The sequence below is a fragment of the Anabrus simplex genome, chromosome 8 (assembly GCF_040414725.1).
Source record: "Anabrus simplex isolate iqAnaSimp1 chromosome 8, ASM4041472v1, whole genome shotgun sequence".
Lineage (NCBI taxonomy): Eukaryota > Metazoa > Arthropoda > Insecta > Orthoptera > Tettigoniidae > Anabrus > Anabrus simplex.
The window spans coordinates 87,897,536-87,922,970 of record NC_090272.1 but is presented as its reverse complement, the minus strand read 5'-3'; the positions used below and the strand labels follow the sequence as shown (position 1 = coordinate 87,922,970).

Sequence of the window (25,435 nt, the reverse complement as noted above, 5' to 3'; positions counted from 1 at the left end):
AAAGATCTTTCCATAAGTCTATCTTTATAATGACAGACTACCATACTTGGTGAAGGCAAGTCAAGACAGTAAAAACGTGCAAGTCCCCATGACCAAGGGTACAGGACTGGAGGAGGACGATGTTACTTTTGTGTGTACTCTATCCACACTGACCTACATGGAAAGTTGCTGCTTTCTCCAGGTAAAAAAAAAAGGCACACTATCCTTACACCACGCGGCTGGCCTTCAGCTGTTTTAGGAAGTAGAAAGCTTTTCAGCCTATTGTGAATGACATGGAGAAGAATCTTGTTCGCATGAGGGATGAGAGAAATTGTTCTACTGTACGGTCCTTCCTTATCCTACTCAGCCTTGTAGTGGCTGCCTGGCCATTCACATTCTTCTCTTGATTTCATCAGAACACACTTCAGTATTAGAAATAGTGGAGCCCAAGTAGATAAATTTCTGGACGACCTCAAAACCAGCTATCCCCCTCACATTGGGTTGAGTTGACAGTCATCACCTTTTTCTTCTTTTGTTTCCCAGGCCATATTCCGTACTAATTAACATAGGACCTGTAGTTCTCGTGCACTAGCTGCCAGAATCAGCGTACCTAATGTTGCCGATTTTCCTACCTCCGATAGAAATACCTCCTTCCCAGTTCTCAAGCACTTTTCTCATTATGTGCTCATTGTAGATATTGAAGAGAATGAGGGAGAGAATGCAGCCCTGTCTTGTACCACCTTCTGCTTTGGAATTTCTGTACATTGGTTCATTGACCCAAACAGCCATTGTGTTGATGTGATTAAGAATCTGCACATGTGCCACCGGATGCTGTGGGACCCCCATTTCTAGAAATGGGCTCCAGAGAAGTGTCCATTTCACCTAATCAAATCTTTTATTGTAATCGACGAAGCAGAGAAAAGTCGTTACATTGGACTCTCTGGCCTTTTCCACAATCTGCCAGACATTCAGAATTTGCTCCTGGGTGCCTTTTCCTTCAATGAAGCCACATTGTTTTTCAGGTATTTCAGGAGGTAGAAAGTTTTTCAGCCTATTGTGAAGGACATGGAGAAGAATCTTGCTCACACGAGGGATGAGAGCTACTGTTCTGCAGTTGGAAAATTCAGTCAGTAAAACTTTCTTGTAAATGGGAATGAAGATTGACACCATTCACCTGGCCATCTTCGTCCTCCAGATGGTATTGTACAGCTCTAGGATTTTGTTTGATCCTTTTTTTACCCACGGCTTTCAGTACCTCGGCAGTTATGCCATCCATTCCGGGTGACTTCCTGGTTCTCAACTGATTGATGGCCTTTTCAGTCTTGAACTGCAACATAGCAGGTGCCAGTTCGTAAGGTCCATCCTTGAACAAATTCATGTAATACTCTCGCCATGCTTCTTCAATTCACTCTGGATTTGTGATCATCTTACCATACTTGTTTGCAGTTATGTGGATTTAGGGCTTGAAATATCTGGTCAGATACTTGACAGTCCTGAAGAGGTCATTGGTTTCATTTCAGATGGCATTGGGGCTCAAGCTTGAAACAAATGTTTTTACAGAAAGAAGTCTTTGTCCTGATTGCTGGCTCATTTGATTTTCTGGTTGATCTGATGCAGTTAATCCTCACAGGCCACACCACTCAGTTCAATTTCAGTGTGACACCTTTCTTCTACTATCGTTAAAAAAAAGTCTTATAATTTCTTTTACTAGTTGTAGAGCAGCATCTTTCATCCAGTGCTGCTTTTTATTAACTTGAATTGTTCCACTCACCCTAACCACTTCTCCAACCGAGTTTTTGATATTTTTCCAGTAGACATAGACATCACAATCACTTCTTCCCAAGCTACGTGGTTTTGGTGAAAAGTTTCTATGTTCTGGACTTCGGGTATTTCCTTCCTTTTCCACTTCTTCAGGAACCAAAACTTGTGGAGAATGTTCCCAATAGCTCCTTGTAGTCAGAGTCACAGTCTTAACATTCTTCATGGAAGCCTTCTCTCTCTTCCTGATCAGCACATAGTCAATATGATTTTGATATTTCTTACTGGGACTGACCCAGGTTGACAGTCAAGGATGGTTTTGGAACAGTATTCATTATAGCAAAATCGTTTTCAGTTACAAACTGGATGAAGCCTTCTCCTCTTACATTCCTTTCTCTTAATCCGAACATTCCAACTGTGCCTTTCAGATAGTCTTCTGCACTTTTCCATACTTTGGCGTTAATTTAATTTAGTGTGGCTATTTCTAGCCAGGTGCAGCCCTTGTAAGGCAGACCCTCCGATGAGGGTGGGCAGCATCTGCCATGTGTAGGTAATTGCATGTTATTGTGGTGGAGGATAGTGTTATGCGTGGTGTGAGAGTTGCAGGGATATTGGGGACAGCACAGACACCCAGCCCCCAAGCCATTGGAATTAACCAATGAAGGTTAAAATCCTCAACCCAGCCGAGAATCGAACCCGGGACCCTCTGAACCGAAGGCAGTACGCTGACCATCCAGCCAACGAGTTGGACACTTTGGCGTTGAAGTCGCCAATAACCAAAAACAAGTTCCTTCGATGGAATTGGTAGTTTTCAACCGCAGTGTAGATTGCCTCCATTTCTACATCAGGGGCTTCCGTTATTGTCGTGTACACTTGTATTAGATGTAGTTACCTCAGCTTGGTTGCAAGGGTGATCCATATGAGCCTGTCATTTATGAGTTCGTAAGACTGCACAGTCGAAGCTATTCTCTTGCTGACAAGGAACACAGATCCATTCTGTCTGGTTTTTAGGCCCCCCTGATATCTATACCTGGTGGTGTTTTTCGTGGAAATAGCCTTATCTTTCCATTGTGTTTCAGATATGACACAAATATTGATCTCCTCTTGCATTAGCTTTGCTTTAGGAGATTCAGCTTTGTAACCTTCAGCCTTAAGCAGACCCCTGACATTCCGTGTTCTAATTATGAGACTCTTTCTCAGCTGCAGCTGAATGGTGGGCCCAGTCGCCAATTTCACATATGGGCTTGTCCCTCCACCCCTACATTCCCGGTAACTCATTTCACCCTCCCTGAGCTGGAATCAGTGCAGCGCCAGTTTGTAGCCAGGTCGCTTGGCAAAACTATATTCGTATGATAGTGCATTCATGAAACGCTCTTGTGGGAATATAATCAGGCGGTTTCCCAGCACCCCACATACGGGGACTCATCCACTCAAAAGTTGTTGACTCCTTTAGGGATCTAGTTGTTTTACCCCTGTCTACTCTCGGAGTAAAAGTAGCATATGGGTCCAAAATTTTTTATTGCAGCCTTCGTCAGTGGAGGATAGAATAAGAATGGTGGTGATCATTGTTGACGAGTAGATGCTGTTGTGAAGTAAAGGAACGAGGGAGATAGGCAAGGCAGGAGAATGGAAAAAAAAAGGAGCGGTTATTTAATTTTAAGGCCATGTGCACCCTTTGATGTCCAACTTCGGAATCTGTAGGAACCCAAGGGTGGAAAGATGAGGTTTATACTTCGTGTGAAACTATCATCAAATGTGGTTTGGACTATGGATGTCAATGAGAACAGGAAGATCCATGTTAATGGGTTTTTCATACCATATAGGTATTCGCTTGGCTAGATTGTTGGTATTTAAAACAGTATAGTAAGCTGAGCAGTCTGTATTGAAGGTGGTAAATTATGTTGTATGAAGTGTGGTCATGATGACCTTGTATTGGATAAGACTTGATGATGATGTTACAGATGGTGGTGGTAGTAGTAGTGCTGGGTATACAGAGGGGTCCAGAAAAATGTAGACACTCTTTGATAGTCAATATTAATGGAACAAAATGATATACCATTACAATTCTTGCACAGGGGACAGGTTATTTTGTGTGTTCAAAATGACCCCCACTATCAGCCAAACAATGTTGATGCCGCTGAACTCTTGACCGAACTACGGCTGTCATTGTTGCTGGTGTGATAGCTGCACATGACTCCTCAATGATTTCTCGTAGCCCTTTCAGTGTAGCTGGCTTCTGTTGATGAACTTCATTCTTTCAAGGCCCCCTATAGGTAGGAATCAAGAGGACCAGGCAAGTTGGTTGTGCGGTTAGAGGCACGTAGCTGTGAGCTTGCATCCGGGTGATATAGTGGGTTGAAATCCCACTGTCGGCAGCCCTGAAGATGGTTTTCCGTGGCATGTTTGCACCATATTAAGATACACCTCGCCAGTTATGGTATCTTCAAAGAAGAATGCCACGGACCTACTACGCTGGCGTAGCAGGGGGAGAGGTGATACTCCCACGTGGCGCGTCCCAGGTAGCAGATTGGTGGGAGGTCCTAACCGGCTTGCCAGCGGACTTGAGCAAAATAAAATAGCTCTCGTGGACCAAACACACAACCCCCCGTGGGTGGGGGACGTCGATGAAGAATACACCCATGGTATCCCCTGCCTGTCTTAAGAGGCGACCACGGGATGATCGAATTAGAACCATGGGGGTAATTAGTACCATCATGCAGGGAACACCATGGGTTGCTTTTATTTGCACGTAGTACTACTATGTTAGGTACACAATAGGTTTGTGATTATTAGAGACAGTGTGTGAATCCGCGTGGGTTTTACAGTAACTGTGATTAGTACTACTATATGAGCAATACCATGGGTGAGTGACACCATGGGTCTGCCTTGCCTATGATTAGTACCTACTATGTGAGGAACACCATGGGATAGTACGAGTCCCTGTGATTAGTACACCTATGTGAGGAACAACATAGGTTTGCGTTGCCTGTAAATGGCGCCACAATGTGAGAAAAACCATAGGTCTGTGTTACATGTGTGCATTACATTACCTGTGGGTAGTACCATAATGTCTGGAATACCACGAGTCTACGCTACTTTTGATTAGTACTGCAGCGTGACAAATACCATGGTTCTAACTTTCCTAGCGATAAGTACTATCATGAGGGGCTGATGACCTGGACTTTGGACCCCTTTAGACTACAAGTATCCTCAGTCATATAAATTTTTTAAATACAAAATTGATAAAAACTTTGTCAATATCTAATTTACATTTAATATTGAAATTACCCTTAAAACTAATCAAAGTCATTGATCCTGTCATCTTCTTCCTCAGCTTTCTTTCTTTCTTTCTTTCTTTCTTTCTTTCTTTCTTTCTTTCTTCCCGTTTTTCAATTTCTTCTTGTCTTTGAATAGGAGTTTTCCTCGGTGTTGGAAGATTTTTAGACAGGTAGGCAGGCACATCTTCAACCTTAGTAGGAATAGCATCGTTTGAGAGTTTTTAATGGTTACATTTTACAGTTAAAATAGAGCCATCAGGTCTTTTAACAGAATCCTCCCTAAGTATGAAACGTTCATCGAAATGTTTTAGGCATACCACTGAGCTTGCTGAAGGGGCAAATTCGCTTCGATGGATGGCTCTAAGATCCACTTTTGTTTCCAAACCAAGTCAGTAGGATATTTAAACACTAATATATTAGGCCGTTTTGAACTGTAGTTGCTTCTACAACCAGGTACACAACACGACCTGGGCATAATTCACAATATTCACACACGTCTAAATCATTCAACACAATTGATAGCCTCACTGCTGAGAGGTTCAGCTCAGCCTACAAGTCGCTGACGAATAGTGAAGCGGCCGGCCACTAGTTGTTCACAAAAACTAGGGACATTATATGAAATGGCAAGTCATTAAAACTGTTTTATTGGAATTTCTTATTCAATTTTTTTTAACATATCAAGTAACCCTTATCAGAGCAAAATGAACACCTTCAGCAATTGTGGTACACTAACACACAGCACTTATTAGTAAAATGAGCTGTATAATATGTTGGTTTTTTTTTGTTTACTTTCTTTTCAGGCAGTGGCAATCGAGATTAAACATGATGACAAACTTACTGAAGAAGACGGAGTTTATATTCAAGTAGCTCTGCTATATACATCATGTGGTGGCCAGCGACGTTTGCGAATTCTGAATCTGTCTTTGAAAACGTGTTCACAATTGGCAGATCTTTATCGTAGCTGTGACCTTGACACTATAATTAATTTCTTCTCGAAACAAGGTAGGTCTTATTGATCATTGACTATTAAGTATGTCTTTGGAAGGTGCATATCTTGATTTATTTATTTTAATATTTTAGCCAACATGGGAATACTTTAATCAGGTTTATGGAGGGTTTTTTTTTTCTTTTTTGTTAGCCCAATACTGTTTCATCCTTTCTGAACGTAATTTTCTTTCTGCTTCTGGAATCACTCTCCCTCCTTTTCGTCTGTAGTCTAGTGTGTTTATCTTTCAATATCTTGAGTGTATTTGTTTTGTATTTTAAATTTTCTATTGTAATATGTAACTCTCTCATGTCTTCTTTAAGTTCTGTGATCCAGCTAATATTATTCTTACTCCTACTCTTCCATAATTTTTCTATTATTTTTCTACTGATTCTATTTTCTGGTGAGCATATTAGATGCCCTAAGAATGATATTTGTTTCTTTTTCATTGTACTAGTCACATGTTCTATTTCTTTATAAACTGCATATATTTACTAATATTATAAAGTGAGAAAGTTTCTGAGTTTCTCAGGAAGCATTATCGATTTCAGTACCTAACTTGTTTACTGTTTCCAAAGATTATTTCTTCCAGATTACTGTAGGCTATACAGGGGAACGTCGATTCTGTTTTTGGAGGGACCCCAGGAAATAATTTGTACAATACAGGAAAACAGAAAATCCTGGAACTAATTAAAATCATCTACAGTTTGGCTAAACATCACAGTAATGAAATTTGTATAATTATAGTCCTATAAAAGGTCCTATATAAATTACATGTGTTAAAATCTTGATGCTTTAAATTCAGTTTTATGGTGCGAACTGTGTCAGTTTCCCACAAAAACTTCTTTCAGATCAGTAACTTTGATCAGCCAAGTTCATAAAAAAAGTATTGCTATATAATGTGACTGCAGGGGTTACTTTGTGACAGGTGCACGCCAAATAATGATTTCATATTTCGCGGGATATGCATCGATGGCCTGACAATGAACACTGTATGTTTTCACCCCTCAATAATGCTGCTACCTGTGGATACAATGATAATGTCCGAAGTGTTGTACTGTTGGCAACAGAGAGCCTTTTGGTGCATTGTACTGAGCATGTGATTTTGTGAATGGCAGAAAACTTTTGTTGGCAACAGAAAACGTTTATGAGGTACATGTATCAAAGTCAGTGGAAATCTTAATTTCATGTTTCCTGATAAAAATGCACGCTTCTCATGTCGCTTTGAGCTTTCTTTCAGTTATTTATGTTAAAATAAAATAAAGAGGAGACGTTTAAGGGGTAACTTTATGACAACAATGACTCTGCCACAAAGTAACCCCAGTGTTCTAAAATTGCCTTTTTTAGTAACGTGGAGTCTGTAAATGATGTTCCACTATACTGAAGCAAGAATGTCCATCTCTTGTTAAGATCTAATTGAGAACTAGTTGAAAATGGTCTGAATAATCTACGTTCTTGATACAGGAAATGTAGTATTTGCCCTCTAAGCCAGGAAGGAGTGCTGAAGCATATGTATAACAGGGCAATTGATGTAGAAATTGATGCTGTGAAACAAGCTGTAAGTAAGTTTCATTGAGCACCTGAATCTCAAAGGAGGTAAGGTAACAAATAATGGCCGAAGAAAGCTGAGATGTACACATGTGCCATCTGGAAGAGGTATGACAGCTTCATATTTTGACACTGTAGAAGAGATTCCTAGCTGTAGTGGCACCGACAGGAACTGTCCCTCAAAGAACATTAAAGACACCCGAAACGAGAATTCAAGTAAAAATGACAATGATGACATCTGTACTGAGTCAAAAGACAACTCATTGCATGGAGGAGAATTTAATTCTGACTCTGAAGAACTTCCTATTCGTGAAAATCGTATCTTGGGATCCGTTGATAAGATTGTTGGGACGCGTAACTGTACTGTGCTGGAATCGTAACGAAAGTATACAATCAAGGTGCAGTTGTCATTTTTATGGATAGCACTGAGAAGTGGGCGGATATCAAGGTGCAGTTGTCAGTGCTATGGATAGCACCGTGAAGTGGGCGGATATCAAGGATGAAATATAGTATGCAGATGACAAAATATGGTGTAAAATTAGTCCAACCATCCAAAGGAGAAAACTTGAAATCTATGACATTCCAGAACTCACAAAACACAGCAAAAAGTAAACAGTTTGTAAACTATTCATTCTTGAATGATGCAGATATTTCAATGGTTATATCTGAGGGTTTAAAAATTATACAGTGTGTTGTATTATCATGGTTATGAAAGAGATTATCCTTTTATATTTAGCCAGAGTCTTAAGTAACATCGTAATGGGGGTAACTTTCTGACATCTACACCGAACGTGGAAATACAATGGTAAAAAGATGGTGTCACAAAGTAACCCCACCTAATGGGGTAATATTGTGACAAGTTCTTCTTGTAATATTAAGTGATTAAGTGTAAATACACATATAAAAAAATATTTCAAAACATGAATAAAGGATGGAAGCATACGACAATAAAGAGAAACTTTAATACATAATGATATTATTCTGATTATATTGAAGAAATCGTCAAAACTGTCACAAAGTAACCCCAGTTTACGGTACATGTTAAAGGAGCATTTCAAATATACGGCCCAGAGGGCTCGAGTGTGGCACAGCTGCATGGATTAGAGTTATTGGTGTCTATTAGTGGTGCAAGTCCAACAGTCATTACACTTTTTGACTCTGTGATAGAAACTTTGTCAAGGTGGAAGGCAGGGTACAATGACATAAAATCTGGACCAAGCAAAAGAAAATGTATGTATGTCTGTAATCCTTAAAAGATAATAAGTTAGAAGTACAAGTAATGTTCCATAGCTAGAGGAATTGACCTGCTAATTAATGTAGAGGCTGAGGAGAGAGATGAAACATGATGAAGGTTGAAGGGAGGTAAGTTATTATTATTATTCACTGTTGTAACCAGCAGTGTTCAAATAAAATTTCTAATTTTGATTTCAACGTGGGGAGTGCCACAGGTACTGCTACTTGGGAGTAAAAAGGTTTAAACACATTGTTGACATGCATTGTTGCCTGCACTCGCGACAATCCTTGTTGACCAGATATTTTTTTACTTCAGAATGTTGGAATACACTACATTATAAAACATACACTGGTTTTGAACTAACCAAGACATAATGTTGAAATTTAGTTTGAATACATGCCAAAATTGCTAGTTGTGCTTGACAGTGGTGATATCTCTCAAAATAGGAATGTGTAATTAATCACCAATGTTTTACATTACCTTTGTTCTCTCTGCTATCGGGCACTCGTGTAAACTGACACATCTGGTCCTTTCTGGCTCATGCGATCTTAAAAATCACTTTCAAATTCACATTCATGTGCTGTCCATTTAAATAATCAGCAGGCCGATGACCTAGATGTTAGGCCCCTTTAAACATCAAGCATCAAGCAAACATAAATCATCAGCACCATATACAGTAGTTTGTCTGAAATCTCAATCACCATTTACGGTTGCCACACACATTGCATCTCTGCATTGACAAATTTTAAACTCCACTAAAGCACAATGCCAACAGCCGTAGCCGTGTTGAAACACCGTATCCCGTGAGATCTTCGAAGTTAAGCAACATTGGGCATGGTCAAGATTTGGATGGGTTGCCATGCGCTGTTGGTGGGGTGTGAGGGAATGGAGGCGCGGAAAGGAACTGGCCACCCTAACGTAAACTCCGGCTCAGGCACACCTCACCGGAGGTTCGGACCTGCCTTCAAGCAGAATACACCCTTACCTTTACTAAAGCATAATAAGAAGTCCATGAATAACGCAGAATGGCAGCTGTACTACTCAGTGCTCCATCTGGAATTGGTTCTGTAAATAGTCACACTACTTTGTAATAACCTCGAAAGATTTCTCAGGTTCAGTCACAGTCATAATTTCTAGGGCCCCATTATCCATGCGTTAACCAATATTTGCCTAAATTGATTTCCTTATTGAGACTGATACATTTAATATAAATTAATTTTCATCAGAATTCCGTAAACTTACTATGATATTGTTCATGTCGTAAATATAAAAATGCCATAAATATAAATCCGAATCATCTTATTATTTGAAATAATACAAAAATAGTATTGTAATTTTATAGAAAACCTGCAGTTACCCGCGGCTTCACTCGCAAGGATTTCGTAATTTGATAAAAGTAATCATTCCTTGGTACTAAGAAATTATCTGAAAATCCCTAAAGTATAAAAGCTCACCGAAAAATTTAATTTCATTAACCCCGGAATCTCTTTGTTAACCACATTTGTGGTATTGCCTTTTGGGGCAAGATGACCATGGGACATAGAACTGTACATGTGGGAAACAGTCATCTCTCAAGTTAAAAAAAAAAAAAAAAAAAAAAGTTTCCTTATTTTTAAAGGAGACTCCAAATATCTATTTCCACGTCTGTAATATCTTCACTTGTGAGATATAAGTAGCCCATAAAAAGAATTCAACCCCTTTATCAGTCCTTCCCTCACCCACACCTAAGTGGATTTTCCAAAAACCAACCAACACAGCATTATAGAAAGAAACCTGGACTGGGACACAGTGTTGGAGGAGGAGTGGTGGAAAGACCGAAGAAAGTGGAGAGGAACCATATTTGCCCCTACCCGGCTACAGCTGGATAAAGGGAGATGATGATGATGATGTATGTTTCTTTACTTTTACAGGAGATTCCAAATACCAATTTTCACATCTGTAACATGTTTCTAAGATATACTGTAGATATGATTTTTTTTATTCACCCCCCCCCCTTTTTGTCACTCCTGTTCAACCCCCATTAACTGGATTTTCCAAAAAACAAAAAAAAAGAAATATATGTGTATTTTTAAGGGAGATTCCAAATACCAATTTTCATGTCTGTAACATCATCAGGTTTTGAGATGTAAGTATCCTCATAAAAGGTATTCAATCCCTTCTTCACCTTTTATTCACCCCCTTTAATGTGAATTTACAAAAACAAAGAAATATGTGTTTATTTTAAAGGAGATTTCAAATACCAATTTGTACCTCTGTACCCTTTTAAGTTTTTGAGATAAACTCATTGAAACAGTTCACACCCCTTTTCACCCCCTTCACGATGGAATATCCAAAAATCCTCCCTTAATGAACACCTACACTCTAATATAAGTGTATCTGCAAAATTTAGTTTCTTTATGTCCAGTAGTTTTGGCTCGGAGATGATGAATCAGTCAGTCAGGACATGTTATTTTATATATAGATAAGAAAGTATTGTTTTAAACAAACCAATAATTTTCCAGTATCTTTAAAATGTATGACTGGTAGAGTAGTATACTAAGATGTCATTTCAGAGATAAGAAATAATGATGTTCTACGTAATAAGTTATAAGATTTGACTATTATGAAGAACAAGTTGTTTAGCTGAATTTCACAGAAAGCATCTTGTGAGAAAATAATACTTTTTGTCAGCAGCTGGCTCTGACAGATTGATTAAAAAATTATCATTATAGATTGATTCAAGGTGCAAGGTACGCTAGGCAGTAATGAGTTAAGGTTGCAGGTTTGAAGTTCATGAGGTTAGTTTCAATCCAAGATGCTTACATCTAATTTCTAAGCTGCCTCGGTAAATTGTCTTGACTCCTGATCCCAAGTTGGTGGGCTTGGTCCCTACTCAGGTAGTCTATTTTTGAAGGAAGGTAAAAAATCTTGGCATTCCATGTCGTCATTGGCATGTTAAAGTTCTCTGATGGTGCCCTGACTGCCACCCGACAAAATTAATTAACTTGGCCATAATATCCATTTCAGTAGAACTCCGCTTTCGTTGATAGATAACAGCACAATCGGAATGTCAAAATTAGATGGCACCACTTCAGAAGGTCTGCCCCATGGTAGCTGAGGTCAAGTGGTTGTTGTTGTTGTTGTTGTTGTTGTTGTTGTCAAATTCCTATATGTATATTTTCTATGCATTTTCTTTTCCAGCGGTATTTAGGCTATTGGAATCTTCGCCAAAGCCTGTCAAAGATAGCCTTGTTAACAGGTGTGCCCAGATGTTGGCCTGTTATCGCAAGAACTGTGCAAGTCCTTCTTCTGCTGGGCAGTTGATCCTGCCTGAGTGTATGAAGCTTTTACCCTTGTATGTTAACTGTATCCTGAAGAGTGATGCTATATCAGGAGGTGAGTTTGATATGGAATATATAGTTCTTTGTTATCCGAAAACTAAAAATTTCCCATCGGTTAGCCTATCCGTGTGGTTTCTCTACATTGTACAGATCTATATATTATATACCACTAGATCTGTATAAACCGAGCTCAATAGCTGCAGTCGCTTAATTGCGGGCAGTATCCAGGGAGATAGTGGGTTCGAGCCCCACTGTCGGCAGCCCTGAAGATGGTTTTCCGTGGTTTCCCATTTTCACACGAGGCAAATGCTGGGGCTGTACCTAATTAAGGCCACGGTCGCTTCCTTCCCACTCCTAGCTCCTTCCTGTTCCATCGTCGCCATAAGACCTGTCTGTGTCGGTGCGACGTAAAGCAACTTGCAAAAATATTTATATATCTGTGTAAGATAGGGATTTGAATGGCATAATTCATGGTCATACTCTTGGGCTCAGAGTTTTTAAGATATCCAGTTTTATTGACTCACATTTATAGAGAAAGATATTGCTCTATCACATTGCTAAAGATTTTATCACTAATGGAAGTTTTTAATGATTCAGTTGCTAATGTAAGATTTGTTTGATCCTGCAAAATCGTGGAAAATGTGAATGAATGTGAATTGCAAAATGTGCAGGAAGTAAGCAAGTTCAATAAATGTTTGTGAATGATGGAATGCACTGAAATTGTGACTTTGCTCTTTAGGGTTATTGTGGATTGTTCGATTTGTGTTTTTGATGCTGTTTTATGAAGCATCTAAAAGTTGTCATTGATCAAAAGAGCAGAATCATATCCCAAAGATAGCAGTTAATCCTGCCTGAGTGTAAGGAATTTTACCCCTGTATGTTAATTGTATCTTGGAATCATAAGTTCATTTCAGATACAAGGTAGAATGTATTCTTCTTTGTTATTATCTGAAAATTATTTTCTCATCTATTAGCCAATTTTAGAATTATAAGTTAATGATATGTGTAATATTTTAGGGGGTTTTCTCTTTGCTGCTTTTTATTGTGTGGCAATTCCTTGTAGCTAGAGAAATGTACATATCCAAGTACTTCAGAAAATTCTGTAGTAATCATGGAAAGTCCATGATGTCCAGTCAGTATTGTGAGTTTAAAACTGAAATAATGGAAGGAAGCACAAAGTGCAAATAGTCATATACAGAAACATAGAAACACTGAAAGGAACACATAATAGGATAATCACAATGACAGGTCAGTGTGGGAAGAGGGAGAAATAGGGAGAAATTTCAAAAGAATAAGAACAGTCTCCACATCTTGATACTGCCGTCTTTAAATAGATTGGCTCTCTCCTTATCGACCCCTGTTCTTCTCCATTCTTTCCTCCTCAGCCCCTGATGAGCTTGTTTCCACTTCCCAGCTACATCAGGATGGTGGGCTTCAACATGTGTTTCTATAATGTTGTTATTTTTCAAGAAACAAGAAAATCTTACAAATTCAGCATTGTTTTGTATTTTCCCTACTAATCTTTTACCATTCCCTGTTTTTTAGTAGCAGTTCTCTTGTTTCTTTATTTTAATAGCTTCTCAGTAGAGATTAGTTGCTGTTGGCAGATTGTAGCCAGAGCTACGTTTCTTCAACATTTATTTAGTGATCAAGGAGCTTGAGGGGATGCTCTGCCACTGCAGGTTTTTCAGGTTAGACAAGATGACAGTGATTCTTATATTAATTCAGCCTCATGCTAATGCTGCATATAATGATCTTAACGAACCCTTTTCCCGACATAAGGGATTGCTATACAGCACTGTAAAAGCGATGTGTTTCTGATCAGGTGATTTGAATCCGATTTTTTATGTATTTTTTAACAATAGAAAATGTTGGCACTACACCATAACAACAGTCCCATAGCTGATCACTGTTTTGAGGTCTAGACAAACTGGTTTACAACAATAGTACGTTGTATTGTGCAGTTGTCAACAGCTGTCATTGTCAGCAGTTGTTTCTCGTGATACAGATGTTGATTCCCATTGGGAACTTGAAATATTTGTCCCGAATGAGCAAATTTCTAATACCAATATAGATGGTCCGTTATTGGACATTATAAATTTTCCAGCTAACTCATTCCTGGTTGCCAGCGTTTTGCCCCAAAATCAATATCCTAGCTCACCCTTTTGTACAGTTCTTGCTTTATCTTCTTCAGGAGCATAATGTTCATTATCCAGAAAACCAAAGTAAACATTACTATCAACAACTTCTTTGTCAGAAATGTTATTTCATATGTATCATATTTAGCGCTACCAATAAAATATCCAATCCTCTTTTTATAGGAAATGTTATGATAGTGAAATCATATACTTTAAATTCTATATTCTCATTTTCGTCTTCCTTGTCTATTGCTTCATTTTTATTTGCCTCATGCTCCTATACGTCATGGTTAGATAATGTGGGATTAGTAGGCATGGTGTGTATATATATATATATTTAATGATATAAATAATAGGATATTGAGTAAATCATCCTTAATATTGAATTTTTTAAATTTTTTGTTCACTATTTGGAATGCATGTAATTTAGATTTATTTAGGAAGCAATGCGTAATGCAGATGTTTTGTATAGCACTAATGTTAGAATTAAGTGTATTGTATTATTTTTACAAATTAAGACTAATATCATTTGATACAATGACAGAGGTGCCAGCGATTACGGCATTACAGTGAAAGGGGAAATGATTACAGAAAAAGGCAGAAGGAAAAGTATCCACTCCTTTTGAGCATTACTGCTTAAAACTCCTCTTTTCACTGCTTCTGAGTTGGCAACGTTACTTATTCGATCGATACTCGTGAGCATTGTGAAATTAATTGTGAATGAAGGAGCTCTGCCCTGCTCTGCTCTTCTCCACTGTAATTATGTTCTTTTACAATTTATTTTACATCATACCGACACAGATGGGACTTACGGCGATGAAGTGATAGGAAAGGGCCAGTGTGAAAATGAGAATCACGGAAAACCATTTTCAAGGCTGCCGACAGTGGGTTTCGAACTCAGCCACATGCCCCGATCCATGCAGCTACTTGCTTGGTCTCCTCCACCAAAAAATGACAGTAACCCTCTGACGGGAAGAATTTACAATGTTAATAGGAAAAATTAGACAAATTTGGTCTACATTAAACATGTACACTAGAATCGCTTATGGTTCAGAAGACTAAAATATCATCACAGGACGAAGGATGCTTCAAGAAATCCTACACTGAAAATCAGCTGCTGGGTACGAAACAAGCTACAAAGAATGTTTGATCTCACAACTAACAGGTAATGTGCAAATTTGATTGTGTAATATGATGAAATTTAGGACAGGTATTTTTCAGGAAGAGCAAAGTAGGTGTCATTATCGAGAAGGAAGGAGCATGCTTTGACTCAAAAATTTTCTGGGGATTGGGATTACCGATAACCCACATCAGAGGTTGGCACCTCTGCATTGATACATGTTTTGATTTTTAAAATTTAAATTCATAATAGTGATCGGATTCACACATTGGTAGATTGATTCTGTTCTTGTATGCAAAATAGGCAGTAATTGGATTCACCCCACCGTGTGATGTAAAACCAACCAACAATTAAATTTAAATAAATTGTGAAAATATGAACAAAATATAAATTAATTGTGGATCTAATATCATAAAATTTAATTTGTAAAAGTTACAAATTTCCATAGCAATCTAATTGCAGTGAATAGGTTTTGTTTTTCATACCCAAATTTTGATCGGACTCGCGCCATTTTACGGTACACTGGAGAGAAGATCCCAAAGGTCTCTGAGATATTGATCTTGTGATTGTATAGGGAGTCATGACATTGTGGAACCTAAAACCTTACCAGTCATATTAGAAATGGTTGAAGTGGCCACACTGGGTCACCCTATGCAAATCATAACCCTGCAGCGCTGGCACTTCACATTGTGACTTTAGTGCTGGTGCCAGATTATAACCAATTAACCAGTTAATTGTGAATGAAGGAGCTCTGCTCTGCTCTTCTCCACTGTAATTATGTTCTTTTACAATTTATTATTTTATATCCTACAGACACAGATGGGACTTACGGCGATGAAGTGATAGGAAAGGGCCAGTGTGAAAAATATTTCAATACTTTAAATGGTTTATAAAGGATAAGTAAATTTTGTTACATTTTACAGGTGCACTTTAAATTCTAAAAAAGTACATTAAAATTTGTAATAGTAGTGTGTATTACACACAAAAAAAATGCTGAAGTCTGGCATTATACATTCTTCTCTTCTTAAGACGTCGTCTCCAAACGGAGGTAGGCGATCCACACGGCCAGCTCTGATCTTGACATTGCAGCCATGCCATGTGAATTTATTGGAATACCTCTCAGGATCTTTAATGCAGTGGTTTCCCGTTGCCTTCTGCATCCTAATGCCATTGACCAAACTGGTTCCTCCGCCTTTGGGAACAATTTCTTGTCCCCAGGACAAAAGAGTGCCCTTACCCATACCCGCTCATCCACTCTCAAAGAGACTGTTGGCACTTGGTATAGGGGATCTCCTTATACCGGGAGATAATCGGTCCCTTCATTCGTTAGCCGCCTGCATATAAAATATAATTTTTATATGCAGTCGTTGCCCCTTCTCTATCGCAGGGAGGTGAATGTCAGGATTTCACCGTCATTGAAACAAGGACCAAATGGCATTTCCTTGTTTCTCTGGTTCTTTAGAGAGGCATGATGCATTAAAAACAATTAAAATACAAAATGCAGAACATTTCTTTCAAAAATAATTGTCTGGGCTTGAAATTCCATAAATGAATTTGCTGTTCATAAACTACTTGGAAAATGGAAACCTCTGACATGAAATTCAGCATTACTTAGACATTAAGAAAAAAACTTTTTTTAAATTTGTGATAGTACTTGGTCTTACTGTCGTTTCTGCATATGAAGGGCTTATTTCCAAAGTGACGCAACTCCACTTTTTTCGGATTTCAAGCTGAACGTGGAAATGTGTTCCCACAATAGTTCTTTATCATGTGGAAACATATTTATTTCCAAAGTGGATTATGGAAATGAAAATCCACAGCCTGCTTCCAGTCATTCGACCGGGTCAGGAATGGAATGAATGAAGCCCCCATCTAGCAGTGAGGATAGGAATTGTGCCGGCTGCCAAAGCCTGTCGCACTCCTCTGGGGCAATGACTAATGAATGACAGAAGAAACGAAATTGGAGAGTGTTGTTGGAATTAAATATGACAGGGAACACCAGAGTACCCAGAGAAAAACCTGTCCTGCCTCTGCTTTGTCCAGCACAAATCTCACATGGAGAGACCAGGATTTCAACCACGGAACCCAGCAGTAGGATACCGGCACGCTGTCGCCTGAGCCACAGATGCTCTAAAGTGGAGTATATCTTGGTTAAAATGGCATCTAAAAGTTGTATTTATTTTCAAAGTGGTGCAACTCCCTGTTGTTTTTATTTCCAAAGTGCCTCAACTCTGCACAACTAATAAACCGGCGCACGCATATCTCGTGACCGCTTACCGGTTGTGGTGGGACTCTGTTCTTTCGCTCGTGGTTTCGTAATTTCTCTGCGGTTTTCTGTAATACTGGCAAATATTAGTGCAAATGGCAACATTTGATGAAAAAAAATGAGAGGCAGGCAAATCATTACGTGCAGAAAAGGAAACGAATACCAGCAGAATGACAGAAAAATAAGGACAAAAGTGAAGTGTATGGACCAATAGGTCCTTCCAAACACTTTTTCTCAAACATGTATGTGTTCTAAAATACGAGATATAACTCAAAACAATAAACTTTGTTTGTTACCAGTCATATGTTAGGTTTTGCTAAATTAATTTTATGTTCTTCTGCATTGTAGGCATTTTTATTTTCTATTCATATTATAAGCATTTTGGAATTCATAAATTGTGAATAAATACAGCATTTGTGAAATATTTGATTAAATATATCATTAAGCATTATATTTTGAAGTTTTAGCACCTACAATGTAACCTAGTCTACGACGTTCTGCGTAATTAGCATTTCCGACCCCACTTTAGTTCCAAAGTGACATAAATCCAAGACACTCCCTCTCCCCATTTTGATGGTATTCTTTGCACTAGGATTTTTGCCACCATGGCAAGCATATTTTATTTAAAGTGGTGCAGCTGAATAGAAAAAATGAAGTCTCCTATCTTATTAGGAATCCATTTATTTAAAAATTTTGTTTCATGAAAAATTTCATTTCTTGGAGATGCATCACTTTGGAAATAAGCCCTTCATATGTGGCATATTATCTTTCTCTTCCTCGTCTGATTTGTCATTGTTTGATTCTGAATTATTTTCAGTCTTCTTCCAGACTCTTATGCTCACTTTCTTGTCCACTTGTCCACTAGCCATTGTTCATTAAATAAAATGTCTTTAATGTAGAAGTTCACACTAAACCCACGAAGAAGTAATACAAATTTTAAACATGATTTTTAGGACCCAAATGCATGTAGATGTAATTTTATAGAAGTGTGTGTGCACTTAGGTGTGTAGCATGAGTACTGGCGTCGAGTCTGACAGACTCAACGGATATTTTTTCGGGTTTAATAACTGTTTTTGTACAAGTTGCTTTATGTCGCACCGACACGGATAGGTCTTATGGCAACAATGGGATAGGAAGGGGCTAGGAGTGGGAAGGAAAATCATCTTCGGGGTGCCGACAGTGGGGTTCGAACCACTGTCCTCCGAATGTTAGCTCACAGCTGTGTGCCCTAACCGCATGGCCAACTCGCTTGATAGGTTCTATAACTGATCACATAACCCAAAGTGCGAACTCAAACTAGATAAGAGGAGAAGAAGGTACAGAGAGAAACAGGATTGCAACCCCCATCATTCCCCCACCAACTACAAAAGCATGTGGCACGGGCCTGTGAGACTAAACACCAGTGCTGCAGGGTTAACAGTACCGTTCTGAGATAATGTTGATATCCATTTGCTGATTACCGTGAATTTGGTTTTCTAAATGCTTGTTTTAAGGCTAAACTCCTTGCCTACGTTGTTGATGCCGTTCAAAAGGGATTGAACGTCTTTCAAATTGTTGGCAAATATCATAGTGTCATATGCATTGCAGATTTGCTTCTCTCTCTAAGTAATGTGCAATTTGTACTTTATTTGTTGTTGCTTTTACATGTCAAATGAAAATAAAATGTGTTATTTTATTTCCAGGTTCAGATATGACAATTGACGATAGATCGTTTGTCATGCAAGTAGTGATGATAATGGATATTCCATCATCTGTAGTATTTTTCTACCCACGCCTTATCCCTTTGCATGACATTGACGTAGACTCTGACGAGATTCCGCCCCCTATTCGTTGTTCGTCGGACAAGATCCGCGATGATGGAGTATATCTTTTAGGTAAGGAACTTCTGTTTACTTAACTCTTACATCCTAAATTGATGGTTTTTGATTCTGTTTGCAAGAGAGAATTAGTTTCACTTTATTTTAATTATATTTGTAATGGTTATTTTACATTTTATGGTGGTTTGGAACAAATTGGCCATGATGTGAAGTATTAACAAAGATGCCACCTAACTATACATATATTGGAAATTATGATCTCTAAGGCACACAAAATATCATTCTATAAGTGACATGTGTCATATCTGCAAAGAAGCATTGCAACTGTGGCAATGTATTGCTGTGTGTTTATGGAACCAGTTCCTTTTATATTGTCACTCGTATGTATATTGTGGAAATAGTGTAGTACTATACTTAAAAACGTATTGTGTTTGAATAAGGTTAATTGGAAGGATAGGCTATGGAGCAAAAAAAGAAATTGTATGAAAACAAAACAACACAGCATAAATGTCAGTAGATAAAAGTGGTATTGGCACGAAGGGAAGGGGTTTAGGATGAGGAGAGGCTTGAGAAGGGACATGGGGTTTTGTGGGGGCTAGAGTGCCAGAAAATATGAGTACAGTAAAACCTTGTTAATTCGAAGTCATTGGGACACAAAAATCAGACATTGAATTATGTGATTTTGAATTAACCATCAACTCATAATTCAGAAATGCCAACCCTTCCGACATCGCGAAATTTTCCAAGACCAGTTAACGCTTGTAATCACGTTGATTCTCAGTTTAAACCTTTCAAATGCCATGGAAAACACTATTTCCAAAATGTATCCAGCAAGATGTATTTACATTATTCAAGTAATGCACTTGGATATATTAACTCACTAGCAAACATAACCTCACTCAACGAAAGAAAAGAAATTCCAAAGATCAGGACAAATTATGCTAGCTCTCCTGTGCAAGTGTTTTATCTCTTGCCTTGTACTTGCACGGATAGTGTCCGATGCCCTTAAAACATCGTGGCTTATCGAACTTTCATATGACGAGGGAAGGAAGTCTATCGCTTCCGTGTGCATTGCAACACAGTGCAGTGACCCCTACCCTTGTACAATTTCCCAGCTGGCACTTTTCTCCTTTAAAACCATAAGTCCATTTGGGCTTGGCATTTTAAAAAATGCAGTTTCATCGGCACTGACAATATTATTCGGGGGGCTGATGACCTTAGATGTTAGGCCCCTTTAAACAACAATCATCATCATCATCATTAGTGTTCATTGCGAACGAATTGATTATATGAGCCACGCTTTTTCGCTGTTGGCATTGCCAGTGTTCGCAGATTGTTTCTCCACATACTGCCTGCTACGTGATATTATGGTGTTCCTTAAAATGCTGAATACAAAAGAATTACGATTTCATTCGAACTTAGCAAATATGAAGCACACTGTAGACACACCGAAGTGAGTGAAAGTGCGGAAAGCTACCCCTGCACGTTCCAGAAGACGTGTTCTTTCATGACACGGGGAAATTTTGAATTATAGTACTCTGTAAAATACTTCTTTTTTTTTAAATGTAAAGGCAGTTTTTAATTAAATTTAATTAAAAGTCTGAATTTTGGTAATGGGACCGACATTGTTCTTCGAATTACGAATTATCTGTATTTTGAATTAACAATTTAAATAACATGCAAAACCGTACTTCATGTTTCCGGGAACGAGAGCTTCTTGGAATTAGGCAAGATTTTGAATTGAGGTTCTATTGTATAGAAAGAAGTTGGAAGAAGATATTGAATGAGGGAATGCAGTGATGGTCACGAGTTCCTGCACAAGTTATGAAAATGGCTAGTGAAATAAGTGAGTGACTGTCAAGAAACAAAACCGATACAAAGGAAGAAGGAAAATAAAGTGAAAGGTAGACACAGGGGATAAAAGTGTAAAGAATAATAGGAAAAAATGGAGAAAACAGGAAAAGAAGTCTAGAAAGTCCACAAAGTGCTTAGGTAAGAAAACTGATATAGGCAAAGTGTATATATATACACAATAAATATATTGGTCAAGAATTTTGGACCCGTATGTTTCTTTTATGTGTACTCTATCCATGCATGCTTACAAGGTAAATTGCTGCTCTCCATCTCTTTCCCATACATACATACATACATACATACATACATACATACATACATACATACATACATACATACCTAATCGTCATTGGCTGCAGCTCGTATCCGAGTAAACAATATTCTTCAGCAGTTTACATTTTCATGCTCACAAAGTTTTGTGAAAATGTTTCATATGACTTAGTAACCCAATCTTGGCCTGAAACATACATCCACACAGATCACATGAAATGGTTGGGGGAGGGCAGAAGTGAGCTTGATGAAGCGTCTGTGCTTGTCGTTTATCCTCTTAATGTCGCCCTCATTCCTCTTCAAACACCGAAACTGTTGTAGAAACAGTATGGCAACAAAGTGTACGATTCTCAGCAAGTGTATCTCAGGATTGAGTATTAATTCCAGCTCTCTTCATAGTATTCTTTAGCAGATCCTTGAAACTCCTCAAAGGGGCTCCATGAGGTCTTGCGCCGGAACAGAGTTCACCATACAGAAGTTGACGAGGAAGCCTGGTTTCACTTATGCAATGGACGTGCCCTGTCCATCTGAGACAGAGGTCAATGATGGCAGTCTCAATGCATATAGCATGTGGTTCCTCAGGGAATGCAAGTTTGGTGACCCGGTCCTCCCATTTGATGTTCAAGATGGATCTAAGTTCTTGCAGATGGAAGCACTCTAGCTTTTTGATATCCTAACAGTAGAGGGTCCACCTTTCACAATCGTAAAGCAGTGTTGATATGACAACAGCATGGTAAACCATGGTCTTGGTATGCATTGTAAGGTCCTTGTTCATGAAGAATTGTCACCGTAAGACCTATCTGTGTCGGTGCGACGTAAAGCCACTAGCAAAAAAACAAAAACAAAAAAACATGAAGACACGACACGACAGGATGAACGTCCGAATGCTGAGTGGGCAGCACCAATTCTCCTATCAACATCTTGTGAACAGTTAGCATTTGTACTTCCTTGATATAAAAAGTGGTCGACCTGCTCCAGTGGAGCTGGAGTATCCGCAGTGGAGATATTGAAAGGTGGGAGGTTTGATCCAGGTGCAGGTTGTGAGAGTACTTTGGTTTTCTGAACATTAATGGAGAGACCAAAACGATCGCAAGCACTCTTGAAACAACTGACTGACTGTTGCAGTTCCTCAGGTGTGAGAGCAGGTGCTGCAGCATCATCTGCATACTGCAATTTCGTAACGGAGGAAATCTTAGTAAGCTTTTGGGAGCAAAGTTTAGCCAGGTTAAACCGTCCCCCATTGAAGCAATATCTGATCTTTACACCTTGGTTGTCTGTAGATATTCCATATGGCTTGGCAGCTAGGTAAAGAGCAAAGAGTGTTCGAGCAAGCACACATCCTTGTTTCAATCCATTAGTGATTTTTTTTTTATCAATCAAGGAAAACATACATACATATATTATGTTCCTATTAGCTTCCATACCTGAGCATTTTAGACTTAGAAACTTATTTTAGTTCTGAAGCACAGTTATGATCTGTATGTTTAATCATTCTCTGTAGAATTGAGATTAAAGCAAGTAAGTACAATCACTTTATGTTGGATATATAATATTAGGTGCAGTGCAGTTATTCAAGCTTAGTGGATATTGCAGAAAACTGTTCTGCAGTGATTCATTGTTCCACTCATCATTTCTTCCTGCTTGCATTACTGCTCTTTCACTCCGTACGATACCTACTGTATACTTATTTCACAAGCTAGATTGGTTTTACAACCTTCATACCTTCTAAGAAACTTATCCTGTCAGATGTAATTTTGTGTGCAACTCTTTGCTGAGATACTTAATTCTCCCATTACTACTCTCGCAAGTTCACACTTGGAACTTCTGCATGCAAGGTACATGCTGGACATTGTGAAAATAAGGACAGATTTTCTCAGAGATCTCCAAATCCATATCCCATTTATACCCATTACTTCATAAGAATAACTGAAATTGATGTGGGTTTATTTTTCCAATTTATATCCTGATATGTTTTATGCTTCTAGAGAACGGTATTCATATGTTCCTGTGGATTGGTCTCAATGTTGGAATGAATTGGGTGCAGAATGTGTTTGGTGTCCACTCAGCAGCTCAGATAGACATTGATCGAACAACTCTTCAAGAACTAGATAACCCTCTCTCTAATAGGATCCGTGGACTTGTCGACAGTGTTCGTCAGCAGAGACATCGCTCAATGAGGGTAAGTTTGTTTCTGTATTGACACTTATTAATTTCACACTGTTATGAACCCAGAACTTTGCTGCCATAATACATTTCTTGTCAATATTTATTTATCATATCAGAATCAGTAATTTAATTATATAAATACAAACTGTACAACCAAAAGAATAATATATATAACAATCATAACATTAAAGAAAATAAAAAAAGAAAAGGTCCCAGTGTGATAGATCTGGACAAGCACGGTGCTTGGAAAAGTAGATACTGTGTTGGTTCCTTAATGTGGAAGACTGTCTTTAGAAATGACGAACTACAATGGAAGGGTCTACAGAATAAGGCAGAAGAACAAACTTACATGGTTGCTGACCAATAGTTAGCCACTTTCTGGGACTCCATAGTACATGTAGTTGGACACAGTTTGCATTGGAGAAGATGAGACATTGTCTGTGGAGAATTATAATCACATAACAGCGATTCTACACGAAAATTCCACTTCAACAGGTTAGATTTGCATCTTGTAACAGCTGACCGCAATCTACTGAGAGATTTCCACGTTAACCAACCTTCTGTATGACCAGGAGGGAATTCTTCGATTTGAGTCAGCCATTCTTTTGAGTGTTTGAACCTCCCTCGCCATTTACAAATTCGGGCTTGGTGTGCATTCCCTACGAGAGCCTCCGTTGTTCTGAGGAAACTTTTCCTTGAAGTCAAACGTGGACAAGCTGGCTGGTGATCATACAGAGGATGAGATTTTGATGTATCAACTTTTTTCTTCTCTCTCTTTGCCTATCTCCCGACGGATTTCAGAAGGTGCAATCCCAGCAAGGCAGTACAATTTTTCCAAAGGCGTAGGCTGTAGACATCCAGTGATGATTCGACAAGTCTTGTTAAGAGCAATGTCCACCTGTTTGATATGGCAGGATCTATACCACACCGGGCACGCATATTCGGTAGCAGAATAACACAATGCGAGTGAAGATGTCCTCAGGGTGTTTGGCTGTGCACCCCATGTGGTACTCACCAGTTTCCACACTACATTCTTCCGAGTTGACACTTTCTGCTTGCTATTGAAGCAGTGCTTCTTAAAGGTGAGAGCACGATCTAAGCTCATTCCCAAGTACTTTAGGGTTGCACAGTGATCAAGAGCTACTTCTTCCCAGAAGATATGGAGTGGTCTAGTAGCCCCTCTGTTCTTAAGATGAGAAGTTCAGACTTGAACCTTGTTAGAATTTTGTTTCAACTGATTTTCCTTGTAATATGTAGTAAGTTCTTCCAGGGCATCAGACAGCTTTCGCTCAACAATCTCAAACTGACTAGCTTGTGCAGTAATAGCACGATCATCTGCGTAGATGAAACTTTCTGTTTCTTCTGGTTGAGGCTGGTCATTGGTGTAAACATTAAATAGGGATGGTGCAAGGTACATCCAAGGTAACCCATTCTTCTGAGATCTCCACCTACTTCTTTTCCCCTGAAATTCAACAAAAAATCTTCTGTTTTGGAGGAGGTTCCTTACCATGCAGGTGAGTTGATAATCTTTGGTGATATAGAGTTTTTGCAGGAGAAATCTGTGCTTGACTGTATTCTTGTCAGTAATATGTTGTGAGAAGACAGTGTTGAAAGCACAGCTGATTCTTACACTGAGAACAGATGACAGCACTCAAAGTACATTCCAGAACTTAGCAAATATCCAACACAGTTTAATGTCCAA

At 38.7% G+C, this 25,435-nt stretch overlaps 1 protein-coding gene across 1 annotated transcript in view; it reads left to right on the top strand.

Moving 5' to 3' along the window:
• Positions 1-25,435, top strand: part of Sec24CD (Secretory 24CD) — a 203,717-nt gene that overhangs the window by 141,401 nt on the left and 36,881 nt on the right. Inside the window, exons 14-17 of the mRNA XM_067152321.2 lie at positions 5,816-6,017; positions 11,963-12,157; positions 19,309-19,500; positions 23,553-23,746. Of these exons, the coding sequence (XP_067008422.2) occupies positions 5,816-6,017; positions 11,963-12,157; positions 19,309-19,500; positions 23,553-23,746 (783 nt within the window). The remainder of the gene's footprint in view (positions 1-5,815; positions 6,018-11,962; positions 12,158-19,308; positions 19,501-23,552; positions 23,747-25,435) is intronic.